The 16,939-nt window shown below is 56.1% G+C and overlaps 2 protein-coding genes across 2 annotated transcripts; both read right to left on the bottom strand.

The window, feature by feature from the left end:
* On the bottom strand, positions 1–898 carry stcU-0 (Versicolorin reductase; the record flags this gene model as incomplete). The annotated part of the gene is made up of 2 exons (XM_036645214.1): positions 1–35; positions 97–898. 2 exons carry the CDS (start codon positions 896–898, stop codon positions 1–3), a joined length of 837 nt encoding a protein of 278 aa, XP_036489120.1.
* A 6,003-nt stretch (positions 899–6,901) lies between these two features.
* On the bottom strand, positions 6,902–10,024 carry TRY5-0 (Transcriptional regulator of form adherence 5; the record flags this gene model as incomplete). Its single annotated transcript, XM_036645213.1, has 4 exons — positions 6,902–8,212; positions 8,270–9,788; positions 9,839–9,893; positions 9,955–10,024. The coding sequence occupies 4 exons, from the start codon at positions 10,022–10,024 to the stop codon at positions 6,902–6,904; spliced, it is 2,955 nt and encodes a 984-aa protein (XP_036489148.1).
* Between the last annotated feature and the right edge of the window lie 6,915 nt (positions 10,025–16,939).

The raw sequence follows: 16,939 nt of genomic DNA, 5'->3' as shown, positions 1-16,939 counted from the left end.
TTAGCAGCCGCCACCGGTGACCTTGATAACTTGGCCTATTTGATGTTGATTAGCATGTTGTCTTCATCGTTGTGATTCAGGGCTAAAGTAACATACCGTTGATCCACTCGCAGTCGGAGTGGCACAGAGAGGCGACGACCTTGCCAATGTCGGCGGGGACACCGACACGCTTGAGGGGGTTCATGTTGGCCAGGCCCTGGTCGATGATCTCGATGGGCATGCCCTTGTAGCCGTTGGGGACGTAGTGCCACGAGTTCTCGTCGTACATGTCGGTCTTGACACCGCCAGGGGCGATGGCGTTGACAGTGATGCCCTTGGCGCCGCAGTCGACGGCGAAGGCGCGGGTGAAGCCCTCGACGGCGGCCTTGGAGCCGGCGTACAGGGCGTGGTTGGGAATACCGCCCATGACGGCGGCGATGGAGGAGGTCAGGAGGATGCGGCCGCCGCGCCCGCAGTGCTTCAGGCCCTGCTGGGCGACGAAGAACTGGCCGCGGGTGTTGAGGTCGAAGATGTCCTGGTAGAGCTCCTCGGTGACGTCCTCCTCGGGGCACCAGACCTCCTTGCCCGAGTTGGAGATGACGAAGTCCATGCGGCCGAAGTGGGCGACGGCGCGATCGAAGAGGTCGACGACCTCCTTGGGCTTGGAGATGTTGGCCTTGAGGGCGACGGCCTTGGCGCCCATCTTCTGGATCTCGGCGACGACCTCCTCAGCGGCGCCGGCGGAGGAGCCGTAGTTGACGACGACGTTGGCGCCGCGCTTGCCGAGCTCGAGGGCGATGCCGCGTCCGATACCGCGGCCGGCGCCGGTGATCAGGGCGACCTTGCCGACGAAGGGGCGGGCGGGGTCGGCGGCGCCGGCCTGCTGGGCGGAGGTGTTGAAGTCGGCGGAGGGAGCCATCTTGTGTGTAAGAAGCAGCAAACGGTCTGGTTTGGTCTTTGATTAGAAGGAAAGGGGGTTTGTGAGAACTGAAGGAATGTCAAGAGGATGTTTGAGGATGGGGAGAGAGAGAGATAGGCAGAGAGCAGGATGTGTGAAGGTTCCGACGAAGGATAGTTATATACGGGCCCTTTTTGGGCACATCTTCACAAGTGACGCTGGGTGAGAAGCGCAAAAGGGCGAGCACCGAGACGCATGTCCGTCCGGGCGGGGCGCCGCACCTCCGCCCGGGTAGCGAAACACCTTGCATTGGGGGTGGGCTCATACTAGGATCGGGCCCCGGGGGAAAGAAGGACACTTAGCAACAGCTGCAAAAAAAAAGGGCGCGACAGCCAGCCAGACAGACGAGGAATAGGAGCTAAGACTGGGCAAACGGTGCGGATTTAGAAAGGGGAGGTCCACGCGTTTTCGCGGCGCTGGCGAGAGGATTGTCAAAGTCCGGCGTCTTTCACGACGCCACTGCGGGAGCGTTCACGCCCATCGCCATGGCACTTGCTCAGGGCTGCAGTCTGCGGGCGACCCTTCTTTCGCGATGCCTGTGTGTCTGCAGGAGGGCTAGATTGAGCGTCGGCTACTATCTTGTCTGTTGAATGGCCAACCAGAGTCTGCTGAAACTCTGCTTGGAGCAGAATTGGTTTTGGTGGGATGCATTCACCATGTGTTTGTCTCCAGGAGCGAGAGCTTACAATAGGGGCCCGGGTAGCTTAGCTAGTTACCTATTCGGAGCTGGTCTACGCCCGGAGTAAGGGGCGCCGGAGCAGCAGTTGGAATACTCCAACTCCGGATACACCCATTCCAACTCATCCTCCGCAGAGCTCGTTTCTTTTTTGAGAAACCCCCCCAAAAGAGCGCGAGCCACTTACGACGTTCGGTTGCCATGGGCACTTTGTCTACGTTACCAGACATGGCGATAGGCGCTTCAACTGAGCCGAACCGCACTGTCGAAGCGGTAGCGTCGCGTCTAAGGTAGCGGGCAGAGCTAGCCACCGGGTACCTTGGGGGACCAACGTCAGGGCGAGGGCGCGCGGCGTCAGGGACTCACACTCGGTGGCCCCACCCCGGCCGTCCCTCTCCGCGAAGGGGCCCTGCCCCCGCCCCCAACGGAGGTCCGGTTGCCTGTCCAGGGGCAGGTGTATGGCGACCAAATCCACAGAGCTGCAAATCCCGTGACTTTGGCAACGGCTGTCCGTCAAATGTGTCTTGATTGTCTGAGTCGCGTCGATTGCCTCAAGCGCGAAGGCACGAACGTCTGCGGCTGGGAGCTTGGTTCGGGAGTTCGTGCCGTCCGAGATGGGCGAGATGTCGGGCTCACCTTAGTCAGCGGCCAGATATATGGCCAAGTACACGATTATGTAATTCTTGAATACTCTTCCTTCAAAGAAATCTAGATTTCTTTGGATGTAAGTTGTTCAAATGCCATTATACAATAGACTCTTATTATTCGGGTAATTGGATCTCTTGGGAAAGGCTGCTTATCTTAAAGGTCAATTGTAGGTGACGCGCCACCATGAAGATGTTTCCTACTGGGCCCCATTCGATATCAAAATTCTCGACTAATCGGTGGCATCTTCTCAATGGCCTGTCAAGTTGACAGCCGGTTTACTAATATGTGAATGAAACGGCCGAAAGGCGACTAGCGAGGGCTCTCGGTCTCGAGCTCCATATCTGACATCGAACTCACAACATCAGAATACCCCTGAACGGTATGAAAAGCCAGGGGCAGGTAGAGATGATCATGTTCGTTAAGACTCGAGCCTCAAAATGGCCTCTATACTACGAACAAAGCTTCATGCAGCTTGTTCGTCCCAAAGAGCAACGCATCTCCCACGGATCATTCCATCACATCTCGCGTCCCGAGCTGTCGGGAGACGAACTCGCCGCCGACGAAAAGGCGAACTGCGGCGGGTAGTACCAACAGCGCAGGGCCGCTCATCTCACACATGTCTTAGCGCCCAGATGCGCGCTGCCGCTGCCAAATCTTCTCTTTCCTGTGCGCCGGGTCGCAGATCCGGAAACATGCAAGATGGGCGGCGCATCGACCCTGCCTCGGCCTCGGCTTCAACTTCGACGGGCCGAGGTGATTTTCGTCGCCAAGAAAACAGCAGAGAGGCTTGTACTTGGCTTCGTATGACAAGGTTGACGTGTTTTACCTATTCCCATGTCGATAAGGGGGATAGGCCAGGAGCTATGGCAGAGAGTTTGATAGACACTTGGGCTGGGCCCTGCACCGAGACATCCCACCCGCGACTTGAGGTTCTCCAATCGGGTTGCTAGACTGAACTTGTGCTCATGTTGGGCAGAAAATAAGAGCCAACATTGAGAACGAATGGCTGTCCGAAAACCCATCATTCTCCATCAGACAAGTCATCGGTGATTCAGCCAAGAACGATCGGGACGCGATCACGATCTTTGTGCCCATTGCAGGCTTGCGGGAACCATCTTCTCGAAGACGGCCGTATTCGTGTTTCATTGGCTGTGCTATGGGGCCTAGGATTTGTCGTCGCTCAGCGGACCGTCCCTAGCACGTCTGCGTCATGGGTATAAGTAAACATGCAGCTGGCCCACCCTCTCCCGTAGAACTGGTGGCCCTTCGCCAGCCCTAGAACAACTTTGTCTCGTTCGGGCAGTCAGTTCGGGGCCCTATACTTCCTTTGATATTGGAGGAAGAACGGACTTGTGCCGTTATTGACAACGGTCCCAGTCTGTAAGAACGGCGGATTCAGACGCTGCGTGAACCATCTCGTATTCCGTTCAGACTAATCACCAACCGAACCCGTCGCTATCGCTTTCGAAACCTCACAACAGTGTAAGTCGCGGCCCATCCGTCGGCTCCGAGACCCCTCTGTCGACGGCCCCGTGACGTTCACCAACATCCTCCACACGCATCATGTGCCAGCCAAAGTCGCAGAATACGAAAGCATCCCGAGAAAACAACACAACACCACGACTCGAACCACCACCCACGGGGGCCAAGGAGAACCATGGTGATCTTCAACAAGGACAGCGTCGGTGAGCAGAAAGAGCAAAAGAGACTTCTCATCAAGCTTAAAAGGCCCTTCCCGCGGTACGCCCCCACCATCTCGGTGTGTAGGGCCGCGCCAGCCGCCCGTCACCGAACACGTCGCGAAACCGTCCAATGGTCTAACACCGAATGCGAGGGACGCAACGTTTCTTGCTGTCTGCCGCTCTCCGGACGACCCTACTCGCCCATCCGGCAAGATGTGGGCCCCGCTCCCCTCCCCTCTCCCCGCCCGTTGGCCCTTGTAACCCTGGAAGAATAACTGTGAACACAGGGACCCGAGAGTCCTCCCTCCGCCCTCCGTCCCCTTGGCTGGTGCGTGCTTTTGTTTCCCTGGCCCTCTCTCTCTCCCCGCTTTGCCGAGTTCGTAACGTCAAACCCGAACTACATCAACCTTGTAGACATCGGACGAAGATGCCACACACAGGGCGGGATGTGAGTTTCCCCCTGGTTTTCCCTAAAAGTCCTTCCCGCCCGCACCGGAGTTTAAATCCGGACCAGGTCCAACCTCGGGCCGGACTATTCCTCCTGCCCGCTGCCCATCCTAGCTATTTGCCGCGGGTGCGGTCGTCTCTTATCAAGAGAACCCGGGCACACACACACCTCTGCACTAACTTTGTCAAGTCACCCTTCACGTCAAAAAAGACTCTGTCAAAACACTTCGGGTTTGTCATGGGAAGCAACGCGCCCTCCACCAATCCATCCACCCATCCCCCCCGTCAAGTCAAGTTTATACGGAAAAGCCGACCTACGCGCGCCGCCCGCCCTGTCTATCATGAATCTTATTCTCCTTCCCCTTACCGCATCTTACGCCACTACCCAAAAAAAGACGGGACGAAATGATGCGGTTGCGGGCTGAAGACGGAGACCGCTCCTGGAACTGCCGCGCCGACATGCCTGAATCGAGAAACCAGAGCCACCTTTTACCTTCCTGTCCATCTTGTGAAACACACAAGTTACTAAGAACCCCTTCGTAGTCGAACCACTCGAATCGGGGCTTTCTTCGGGGCGGCACACACACACACACACACGCACGCAGCATGCGTTCGTCGGTCTCGGGGTTCTCGGTGTGGGCGCTCTTGCCGTCTTGTGCGAGTGTATGCACATGTACTCATGTTTCTGACTGTGTAAGTGTAAGGTAGGTGTAGGTTGTGTGACCGCTCTGCCGTGCAACCTCAACCAAAAAACGCCGCTTACAATCCCGCCATCTCCCACGTTTGCTGTCCATCTCCCGCTGTAAGCACCCGGCCGTCCCGGGACATCGCCAGGAGCACAGATGGCGTTGAGTAAATCCCCAGCTCCGCGCCCCGCGGTCATGTCTGCTCCGCTCGCCATGAAAAGGCGAAGAAACCAAACAAAAACGCACAATGCCATAGTTGTCCTGGGCGCTCGCGCATGTCACGACCGTCAAAACGCCCAGACTGCTGCGGTGACGTCCACCTGCTGCCACATCCACACCTACCTCACCTTACCACACCACACCACACCCACAGGCCCCCCGGTGCCTTGTCCAATGCTTGTCATGCGTGTCTGCTCTGCAGATCTCCCTTGTTTAGCTCCCGTCCCTCAAGCAGGCAAACAACGAGTCCCCAGTCTCGGGTGATGTTCCCCTCGTGGGCATCACCATGTTTGGTAGAAGGGGTGGACAACCCTCTACCTTGTCAACTGCTTGTATTTTTCCCCTTCCTAGGATGGCGGGAGTTGGCAGCGAACCAGGGGCCCCCTCCAACTCGCAACTGCCCTCGTCCCTTGAAGAGGCCCCGAATCCCGCGGCGTCCTTGTTCTGGCCCTCCCACCCGACCTCCCCGACACGTCCCAGCAGACTGGTTCGCAAGGACAGAAAATAAAAGAACGAGACACAGAAAAAAACGTCGGATGACTATTCCGCGCGCGGACTTGCCGATAATTCATCAAAAGGTTCAGCAGCAAGGACGGGGCGGCACATGAAGAAAAAAAAAGGGGCAAGTGGTGTGGTTCAACAAAGGACATCCTCCCTCCCTGCTCACCCATCTGCCGTTCCTCGGGAGGACTTTCTAGATCAAGTTTGCTAGACCAGGTTGTGCGGTTTGAAGGCGAACAGAAACCGAGCATTTTCGCAATTCTTCACATGTTTTGGCTTCTGCGTTGCATGCCCTCGAAGCCATGAGAATCACGAGATTTAAGTTGCCCATCACGCATGTCACATGTCCCTCCCACTCGAGATTTCAAACGTCGACTTATGCGGTTTTCATCCCAACTCCCGTCCTTGGTTGCGATTGTGTGCAATGTTGATTTTTGATCACGCCGCGCATGTGTAAGCCAGGCACGAAGAGGTGTACCACATGAGATTTTCCATGCGACAGACTTCATCCGCTGCGCCTATCACGGCACACAAACTGGTGATTTTATCGCTCACACGCGTCACTCACAGCGAGGCTGGATTTGACAAGTTAAAGCTTGTAGATTGGTGCAAATTGTTTTTTGCATCGACAACTAACATACATGATGCTTTCAGAAGTGAAGGCCCTCCCTTATCGTGACCAGTGGCCCGAGGTATCTATTTGATCCGAAGTTTCCCAAGCAAATACAATGGAAATGTTGAATCCTCAAATCAAACTTCGTCGTTGCGTTATCTGCAAAACGCCGCTAACCCTTAGTGTGTGTGTGTTTCCCCCTTTTCATCAGATGAGGCAATGCTTGCTTTGCAGAGGCATGCATCGAGTTGGTTCCCCGAAAATGCGCGCAATGTGTGTCGTTAAGGCCGTAGACGCCAGTGAAGCAACAGAAGATTGTACAGGTGGGAAAGAAGTGAAAGCCCACCACCAACAAAGTATCAACATGATCCATATATCCAGAGTGTATGTGTTAGACAAGATAGAAATGACATGAGAAGAAGTAAAGACCACTTTTTGTATGGGGCATTAAAAGGAATGGATGGATGAAGTGTGAATGAAAGGAGTGACACCTCATGCGGTTGTGGCACTGAGATCGGTGACGTTCCAGTTGTTGTTAAGGGTGATGAGCTTGCGCTTGATACCGTCGCCGATGCGGCAGGTAACACCTTCCTCGATGGACATGACACCGTATCCGATAACCTCGGATGGCTTGTCCAAGCCCATGGTGGTGCCGTCGCGGCGTGTGAGGACCGCCACACCATCTCCTCCGCTCCAGAGGTAAGAGATAACTGCCGGGTCCTCAGGCGTGACTTGGTCGATGGCGACGATGTTGCCGCTGCCATGAGACTGTGAGCTTGTAGCCGCATTTGAGGCGCCAGCGCCGCTGAGCTGTTCGGGGCTCTGAGCCTGGTGTTGAGAGGCGGGGGAAGATGAGCCTGGGGCCTGAGAAGCCTGCTGCGCCTTTTGGAAGTTGGGGTCAAGGCGGGCGATGCTATCGGCCCAGAGAATGAGGGTGGCACGGTAGACACCAGCGGGCCACCAGCACGGGCGACGGTCGGCAGGCATAGAGCGCAGGAGGCGAAGGACTTGGCCGCTGTGGAAGATGGCCTCCTCGCGGTTGTAGACGCAGCGCTTGTGGCGCAGACTAAGCTCCCAGTACGAGCCGTCAAAGCCGTCGCGGCGGGCGAGGCGCTCGATCTCGGGGAAATTTGTAACAGCATTGAGCGAGATGAGATGGTAGAGGACCAAGTTGCAGCGGGTGGTGCCGCAGTCGGGGTTGCTCTTGGACGCGACCATGGTGAGCTCGTACCATTTCTGCAAAAGTGCTTGGACCTCTTCGAGGCGAAGCATAGTGCTTGCCTTGGTGACAGTGCGCGAGGTTGCCCGGCGCGTAGAGAGGACGTCAGAGAAGCAGGAAAGCATCTGCCTCAAGTGGCAAAGCAGGCCCTGCAGAGGGTGGAGGAGAAGGCGAAGCTGCTGAGGAGACAGGCTGCCCTGGCGGCGAGAAAGGTTGTCGTGAATGAAGTCCTGGAAGAGCTCACACAATGAGGGAGTGAGGGACGGGCTGGAGAGCAACTGGGGGTTGACGTTGGCGGTGCAGCCGTAAAGGTTCTGCACGTTGGCAAACCATTGCTCAGAGTTTGAGGAGAGCCATAACGACTCAGGACTGGGCAGAGGGCACTGAAGATCCGTGATGGCTAGCTGAGGCGGGGTATCATGGAAGAGACTAAGCTCTTGGTCGGCCATAACCCAGTTGTAGACCAGCCTGTTCTGCATCTCGCGATGCAACCAGGCGCGCCATTGAAGTTCGGTGCTGGTGGTGCTGTTCAAGGTTGGGATCATTGATGGCTGGGGCTCCAACATGCCAGCGTGTCTCAGCATCTATAATCATGTCAGCATGTGCATACATTGGTTGAGGAGAAGGCTGTGGCTGCTTACCGACAGGTACATTCCCCTCTGTCCCATCGAGATGTCCATCAACCACTTGTCGCCACTCCAAGCACCGAGCAAGGTGAAGAGAAGAGCGCATCGAAGGGCGATCGGGTCAGCTGAGAGCTCAACGTCCTTCTCGATGATGTCGAAGAGCGAAATGCGACAGGTTTCTGTCAGACCGGCGGCGAGATATCTGGCCTCGGCGCTCGGCACGTGCGACGCACCCTGTGCAATCATCAAGAGGACAAGCAGAGTTGACGCTTGGTTGTTCAGAAGCATCTCGTTAGGGTCGACGCATCCAGCGACGATGAGAGGGTAGTAGTAGTGGAGGCTACGGACGTAGCTGCGGAGGAAGTACTCCAGGATCTTAGTAGGAGGCAGGACGAGGAAGTTGAACTCGCTGGGGGTGGCGTAACCGGTCTTGGAGTACCCGTTGTTGAGGCCACTGCGATGGATCTCGAGCGCCTTTTGGAGGAACGACTGCGTGATGGCCAGCATCCGGTCGCGGGTGCGCGAGGTAAGAGGGACGACAGAAGCATCCGTCGCATCCCAATCGACGTTCTCCAAGTACTTCTCCAGAGAGCTCCAGGTACTGTCTTCCTTCGACTTGCGCTCGAGGCACTCGAGGTGGACGATTGCGGTTCGCGGGCAAGTACCAGAGTAGATGGGGGGATTGCAGCGAGCGAGAGGCCATGAATCTTCGGCGGCGATAACAACCTCGAACTCAGGAATCATCGAGTCGTTCATCATCCCCATGACAGGCTCTGCCGGCTTCATTGTCGTGTCGAAGTCAGCAGTGGACATGATGCTGGTACTCCTGGTGTGAATGGATCCCCGCGATGACGAGGCGGTCATGGGCTCTGAAGCTGAGGTCGAGGACAAGTCGCTCAGCTCAGTGAAACTCGGCATCGTCATGTCAGGGCGCGAGATGGGCACCTGGTTGTACATGTCAAGCTCCAAGGGATACTCGGGCCACACCATCATGTCTTGGTAGTTGGTCTCGGGTATGATGAAGTCGTTGTTGAGCTGCATGAACTCATCGAGGCCTTCGATCCTGCTGTGAGGTGAGGGGAACTCGTTGGGGCTGCTGTGTGATTGAGGAGGAGAGCTCTTCTTCATTTGTGCCTCGACCATGCGAGGGTCCATGGTCGTGATGGGCGATCCCGTCGACATCTTTCCAGGAGAATCTTGCTTGGGCAGGGTCGGGTCCAGATCCATGAAGGCGACTGGCTGGGCTGGTGGTGGTTGAGGAACGGTGGGCATCATCTGTTGTTGGAATGCGGCACTGGCCTGGGCGGCTCTGACGGCAGCCTTGGATGATCTCCTCGCGAATCTAGCTGCGCATGGCAGGTTCTTCTCTGCGCATCTCGAGCATGGTACTCTCTTATCGCAACCCGTCTTTGCGTTGGCGCAGTTCTGGCAGGCAATAGGTGTTCGGCCGGCCACGGTGGGAACACCACCGGGCAGAGGCTCCATGGGGTCTCGAGCCTCATGGTACGTTGAGTGATGTCTTTGGAGGAGGTCTCTGTTGCGTTGTAAGTGAGTGTTCACGCGAGGTTATCAGAAACCACTAACCGTCTGGCGAAGGAAAGCTGGCAAGCGCTGCAGCGATGAGGCTTGACATTGGTGTCTGGGAAAGTGAGGTCAGCCTGTGTTGCTTCCGTGGTGTGGAAGCGGGAGTAACGACGTACGGCTAGGGATGTGTCTCTCCAGGTGCTCCTTCCTGGTGAAGGACTTCCCGCAGTACGCGCAGAAAACCATTGTCACAGGTGTGTCTGGACAGTCGCAAGAGGCGATTGAGAGTCGAAGAGTTATACGAAGGATATCATCAAGCTGCAAACAGATGGCAGGGTATCTTGAGAGCGCTCAGATTGCGGTGGTTGAAGTGTGTGAACGGATCGTTGAGAGTAGGACTCGGGATGATGCGCACGTTTGGGTATGAGCTCGATCGAAGTGCCGAAGATTGGGCTGGTGTTTGGGTGAAGATGCAGATGAGAAGATTTGAAGAAGCAGGAGAGAAGGTAAGGGCTGAATAAGAATGGCCCGGTGGAATGGTCCAAGGTGTAAGGTTCCGGTAAGGCAATGCTCGAGTGTGACGATGCTGATTAGGTTTCTGGACGAACTTGCATCCAAGATATTGTTGCCACCGAATGTGTGAGAAATTCGAACAAGTGATACGAAAGCAGAGTTCCTTCAGGATCCGACAACAAAAATGCAGGACGGGTGGACGGTTTTCAAATATATCACAGAAGCAAGTCGAGGACCCAAAGGAACGATGTATGGACCAGGGCCGGGCGCAGCGACAGGGGTTGCATAGGACCCGTCAGCTCGGCGAATACGGAAGCGGTCTGGGCATGGCATCAGCTACCCAGCAGAGTGGGAATAGCTTGGATGGTCAGGGTCGGTAATAGTGTGGGTGACGGCGATGGGATCTTGGGAGGCCGAGGCGGTGCCTGCTTCAGGACGAAAAGCAGACTGAGTACGCACAGTCGTTGGAGGCAAGACACTTGGAGCACATGGAGATGTGCAACATGGATCCTTGGGCAGGGGTACATAGTACAAGGCTACATGATAGCCCGGCATGGCTGGCCCTGGGCGTTTAGGTGTAGGGACTGGCTGGCACTTTGGTAGGGGAGGGGAGGGGAGGGGAGGGGAGGGGAGGGAGAAACGGCACCGACATACGTTCAGCCGCGATGGAACCGGTCTTGGAAGCATGGCTGAAGATAGCAATGATGAGAGTGGGGAATGCAAGTCAACGGCCTGGTGGCTGGCGCAGACTGAGCTCTTTGGCCAGGCTGGGCAGAAGAGTGGCAGCACAAAAAGCGACCACTGCGGCGAGTGGTGAGGTGGACGGAGGCACGCAAGGTACCTGCTTGCATATTGAGGTACAGTAGTGTGTGCTATGGGATTCAAGAGGGATCTGTGAATGCGTATGTGTACATAAACGCTGGCTAGGTTACGGTGCGGGCCACGAGCTTTCGTATCGCGCGTACCTTGGACCTACACACTAGCCAGGTGAACTAAACAATAAACGGCCAAGCCCGGCGAGGAGACGGCGTGAGGTACCTGAGTAGGGCGTTCGTACTGTTTAACCCAGTTCAGTAAGCTTTACGTTTGACAGGGGCAGCGGCGCCGCGGCGGCGGCGACGGGGAGGAGAAAGGACGGCGATGGGGCTTGGCTTAGAATGGGGTGGGAGGGAGCGGTCGGGGAGCGGGGAGTCTTACGGCGAGAGGGTACGTGGGAGTGGGATTGGGTGGGAGGAGGGGGTGAGAAATCAAACAAATGCCAGGGCACAGACAGAATTGAGATGATCCCGAAGGACTTGGCTGAGTGGGTGGGAAGCCTTACAGACAGAGAGAGGTCTGTTGTGGGCAGTTTACGACATAGGATGGAACGCATATACCACAGGAGCGTGACATGACGAGGAGAGGAGAAGTGGTGATGGAACAGCCGGCCCGTCACTCGTGAGCTGGGAATGGTTAGAGAAAGCGAAAGAGAAAGAGAGACAAACGGGCATGTGTGGGAGTTGAGTTGGACGGGGAGAGACAATGTCAGAGAAGGTTAACTGAGGGCCTGTGGATGGGTGGAGAGAGATGATCGCTGCCGACCGAACGAGTACGAAAAGCAAGGTTAAGGAAGCAAGGAAGCCAAGAAATCTCGACAGTCTTTCAAGGGCACAGGGGCCACGGCAGGCCAACTCGAGGAACTGGGGGAGACCATGAGAGTGAGTTGTGTTGTCGTCAGTCAACGTCGTGTCAGTGTGCTGTCCATCTCTGGCCAGACCCAGAGTTAGAGCCAGAGCCAGAGCCGAAATCAGAGCCAAACCCGGCCGAGCATGGATTTCCGAAAGCGCGGGTTGGCCGGGATGACTCTGTCCAAGATGTGCTCAGTGTGTAGATTGCGGGTGCGGTGCCGGGTTTCAAGGCACGGAGCAGATCGACGGTTGTCGAGAGGCCATTGGCTCGTGCCATCTGTTTCTGCGAGTCTTCTGGCCTGTGCCAAACGGCATGGCAGTGGTATCCCAGACAAAGGTAAAGACGGGAGGCATGTCGTCACGGTTCGTGTAGGAGGCTGGGCTGAGCCTGTGTGTCTCTGATTCGGGGAGATGGGAGTGTGGGTGGGATACCTTGTCCGCCTTCCCTGAGGCGACCTCCACCAACGGGAATGGCGCTGGGATTTCCTAAAACGGTCATTTGACAGCACTAAACAGACGTGTGTTTTGTCGAAATCGGCCGTTGGAGCCGAAAAGTGGCCTGCGCATCGCGCATCGCGCATCCACAACTACATCGATATCATGCTCCTTTGGGGGCGGCGCAAAAACCGACACACGCGCTGGCGCTGGCGCAAATGTGAGTAAGGTCGTAGACGCAGGCGCATGCTCAGTATCAGACTCTCTTGCTGCTGGGTGGGTTTGGGGCTCAGGCAATGCGGCGGCAAAACGCAACGCAGCTGCAAGAGTCGCTGGTCGGTATCCAGGCGAGGTAGCAAAGACCAGACCACGGCGGCACGGCACTCTTGGGCCATGGTGCATACGACTGCACTGCACTGCACTGAATACGTAAGTCGTTGCCCTGACAGACCAAGGCTGGCATCAGGGCACGGCAGCAAGGCATAGCCAGGGTGCACCAAACGATAGCCAAGTTGGATTATTGAAACTCTCGTCAGCATGGCATTTCAGGTTCGGCATAGATATGCGGAGGCTGCACCGAATGGCCGAGAAGCGAGAGACAGGCCGGCTTCTGATTCGGTTTCTAATTCGAAGAAAGAAGAACAACAATAACAAAGTTGGGTGACGGGGGATAAGATGTCGCTGTCATGGATGACAGGCGGTGCACATCGTAATTGGAATCCAATGCAATGCCATGAGCAGTGGAAGAGGAGACTGATGAGTTGGCGGCGCCGCAACGGCAGCAGTAGCTTGAGTAGCACAGCAAAGGGGCCACTAGATGCGTATTTGCGCCAAGCAACAGGGCGATTTCGGTCGACAATGGCGGCGCTAGTGCTGCAAGGTTCGGTGATGGTTTAAACGGTGAACGATCAAGCTGCGGGTGCGACGATCCTTCATTTGTGGTTGCAGATAGTGTGGGAGAGCGGGAGGAGGCACTAGGGTAGCATCCAAGATAGCCAACTAGCCAGGGGGAAGGAAGACAGAGAAAGTATTCGTAGGGCAGGGCAGTGAGGGTGGGTGTTGTTACGGTTGCGCCTCGAGGGGTGAAAGATGAGATGATGTTGAAGGTAGGTGTGTTGGTGGTGGTGGTGGTGGTTCACGATTGGGAGGGAGGAAATCAAAGGAAAGGAAAGGATGATACGGGGAGATTCGCGCGAGGTAGGTACGAAGTAACGAAGGTGCCTCCCTCGTTCTTCCCTCCCCCACCAATATCCCCCATGCCCCCTTACTCAGCTGCGCCTGCTGACATAAGGTGATATACATCGGTTGAAAGTGGGGCTGCATCTGAGGATGGGCGTGGAGTACGTACATAGTGGGGCCGATGTCTGCTTGAGCACGTTCCCTTTTTCCCGATTTTGTGGGAATTATGATCAACTCCCGTCACTGGTCAGGGGAAGCTGCACAAATCGGTACGTACTACCTCGGCTCCAGGTTCCTTCTCCTCTTCCTCCTTCTCCCCAGCCTCCTCTTCCTTCTTCGCATCACCTCCCACACAGCGCACATACACACACACACACCACCACCAAAAACCACTTTGATTGACACTTTGACACCCTCATCATCCCGGCCAGACAACGTCTGTCTCTCCTCCAACTTGCTTACCTTATCTCCAGAGGAGCGTGCAACGCAGCAACGGCTTCGGCAACGGCTACTCCAACTTCAGCGTACCTACACAAGCCGCCAACGTCAGCCATCCATTGCATTGCGAGCTGAAGAAATGAGGATGCACAACTTCAAAGGAGCTGCCACACACCCTCGCAGACTCTCAGAAACCAGGCCTCGATAACCTCCAGCCTGGCACCATCAGGATTGCGTCTGCTGAGCCCCGAGCTTTGGGCCCTGCCTATGCAAGTGCAAGGTGAATCACAATCTCAGCAAGATCTGGATCTGGGACCTCCCTCGACTTCTCGATGCGCTCACCCGACACGCATCGCATCGCTTCGCCTCGCCTCGCCTGGCCTGACCTCGCCTTGAGTCGTGTCCACTCCCGCTTCACATCCCTCCCCATCTCCACACATCCCGCGCTACCTGCCTTACTCGTTGTCTCTGATCCCCTTTGCTTGTTCCTCTTTCTTCTTTGTGTGTTTTGTGTTTGGGGTCTCTGGTCAAGCTTTGTTCTTTCACTACGAAGCCGCCATTGAGTTGCTGCCGATTAACCCCGGGGCAACCAACTCAGCGCCACTGACGACGACCCGGCCAGGTCAGCTATTTTCGTGTCGCTTGGAGCCATTGGTCCGTTACCCGCCCGCTACCCGCTGGTTCCGACTGCCTGAGATGCTGCGTAGCGCAGAAACGGTCCACAGACGCCGTCTATTCTGAAATCCTCCGCCTTCGAGAAACAACTCCACAGAAATGGCCCTGGCTGTGCGCATCTAATCAGAAAGAGTTATGTATTCCAGCTGCTCAGCACGACATGGCAGGCTCCATCAGACGGGAACAGAGCACCACGATGATTTGATTTCAATGTCATGCCCAAGCAGCATGGCGAAATTCTGCTCCAAAAGAGAAATTGCAACGGAGCAAAAAGCAACGTCAACTCTGGCCTATGTCCAATGCTGATTCGCTGGCCAAGGCACATCTTCATCTCCCCCTTGGCGGCCTAGCTCAAGTCGACTTATCACCACTGCAAGATCACAAAAGAAAAACTTGAGAGAACGAAAATTGAAGAGTCAGGCAAAGGAGACGGCAGCAATGGCCCGCAGCCACTGCCCGCTAAGAATAAGCACCTTGGTTTAGATGCCGCTAGATCTGCTCTGATTAGCGCGCCCATATATCGCTCCCGGCAGCCATGCGCCATATGGCGTATGGAGGTATCTGCGCCGCGTTGCTCAAATTCCAAAAAGAGCCTGAAGCCGGTCGTCTTGGGCTTCGCATAGTGCAAGCCCGAGATTGCCAAAAAATGTTATTGTACTCTCCTTCAGGAGCTATTTGCGTGGGCAATCCAAATGAACGCGAGGCCGACTTTCAAGGCCTCACCTGCTGGACCCCTATCACAACATCACCGTCATAATACGATCCAACCGTCTATCCAACGACACACGCGGAACCGGACGCTGTACTCCACTGATCCGCCCATGGGGGGCACGACTGGGGTTGAAAGCGCGGTCCACACACACCCAGATTGCCCTGGTCGGCATGCAGGGTTTCCCATGCCAGTCTCGGCGCCTCTTCAGAAAGACTTGTCTCTCTTGCAATCTGTCGCCGAGCCAGCGAATGATAAGACGTGCAGCATGCAGGCAGGCATGCTCCCAGAGACATTATTCTCCGACCCTCTTTGGTCCACAATACACACAACGCTCACGGACTCGCGACCGCTGCATCACCTTCTTCTTCGCTGTGTTCCAGGAGGCGCGCTTGTGCCATATCGCAAAGCCTACCGCCGCTCAGACTGCCGCTTAAAGGAATGGAGAGGTCAGGAGGCGACCCGTGACTGGCGAGACGGTGACTCGGCAGAATTATGAATATTCTGCCCAATCTCGATGTTTGGCAGAACTAGGAGAGCCCTGACACTTGGCCAACGGTCGGCCTCCCTGAGCTCGGTCGACATGCACACGTACGGCGGACGAGCCGTTCTACAGCCAGGCTGGCCCTGGTCAGTCCACACTTAACTGTGCAAAAGGCTGCACTATTGCTCGTGCTGGCCTCCCTTTGAGTCCTTTGAGTTCAAGGGCTGCTGCCAACTGCGGGTTCCTATTTTCGGCATCTCACGCGGGTGGGATGATGCGAGCTTTCAACACGATAGACAGAAACTTTGGCCCTCTGTCAAACACCGTTTCAGCATCACATGCCCTTGCAGCACGCAGTTTCTGAAGCCGCCGTGGAAGTACACTCAGAACTTCAGCGCGCCCACAGTCATCACGGCAAGCAAAGCACCTCTGCCTACTTCAACTACCGTATTTCTCGTCCGTTGTTCGGGGCCGCTCCGTCCCCGACACAGCCATTGTCCTGCGCGCGCTGGGCATCTGCATGCACCTCTATGGAGAATCCAAAGCCCCGACTCTTCTGATCCGATGATGCATTTCTTCCCATACGCAACCTAAGACGCCGCAGACGTTTTTTTCTCGCTCTCGCAGTTTCCTCGGCTCCCGAAACCACGAGTTTTCGTCTAGTCGTTGACAGCCACCGTCACATCCCAATTAGCAGTACTTCCAGCCGTTTGGGCTATCTACCGCAGGGTCGTCATTTTCGTCGCATCTCTCACGACTGATCCCCTGTCAGTACGGCTTAGTCGTGCTGCAATCCGCTGATCCGGCTGCCGAGTGTCATTCACTGAGGGACCTCGCATTTATCGGCATCCAAGCCGGCGAGTCCACCCCGGTGTCGAAATGATTCACCCAACCAATGTACTCGGCACAACGGCCTCATCTATCCCCAAGCTATCAGCGGGAACTTGTGTACCCTGACGCCTAGTCACCGCCCGGCGCCGATCTGCAAACCCGCTATTGTTGCGTCTGAAGCGGCCGCTGCCACCGACCGAACCGATAAGAGCCGGCGTCGCCTTTGTCTG

This window comes from Colletotrichum siamense (genome assembly GCF_013390195.1).
Source record: "Colletotrichum siamense strain Cg363 chromosome Unknown KSG_Cg363_contig09, whole genome shotgun sequence".
Lineage (NCBI taxonomy): Eukaryota > Fungi > Ascomycota > Sordariomycetes > Glomerellales > Glomerellaceae > Colletotrichum > Colletotrichum siamense.
The sequence above is the reverse complement of the archived record's forward strand: the minus strand, read 5'-3'. Positions and strand labels throughout refer to the sequence as shown.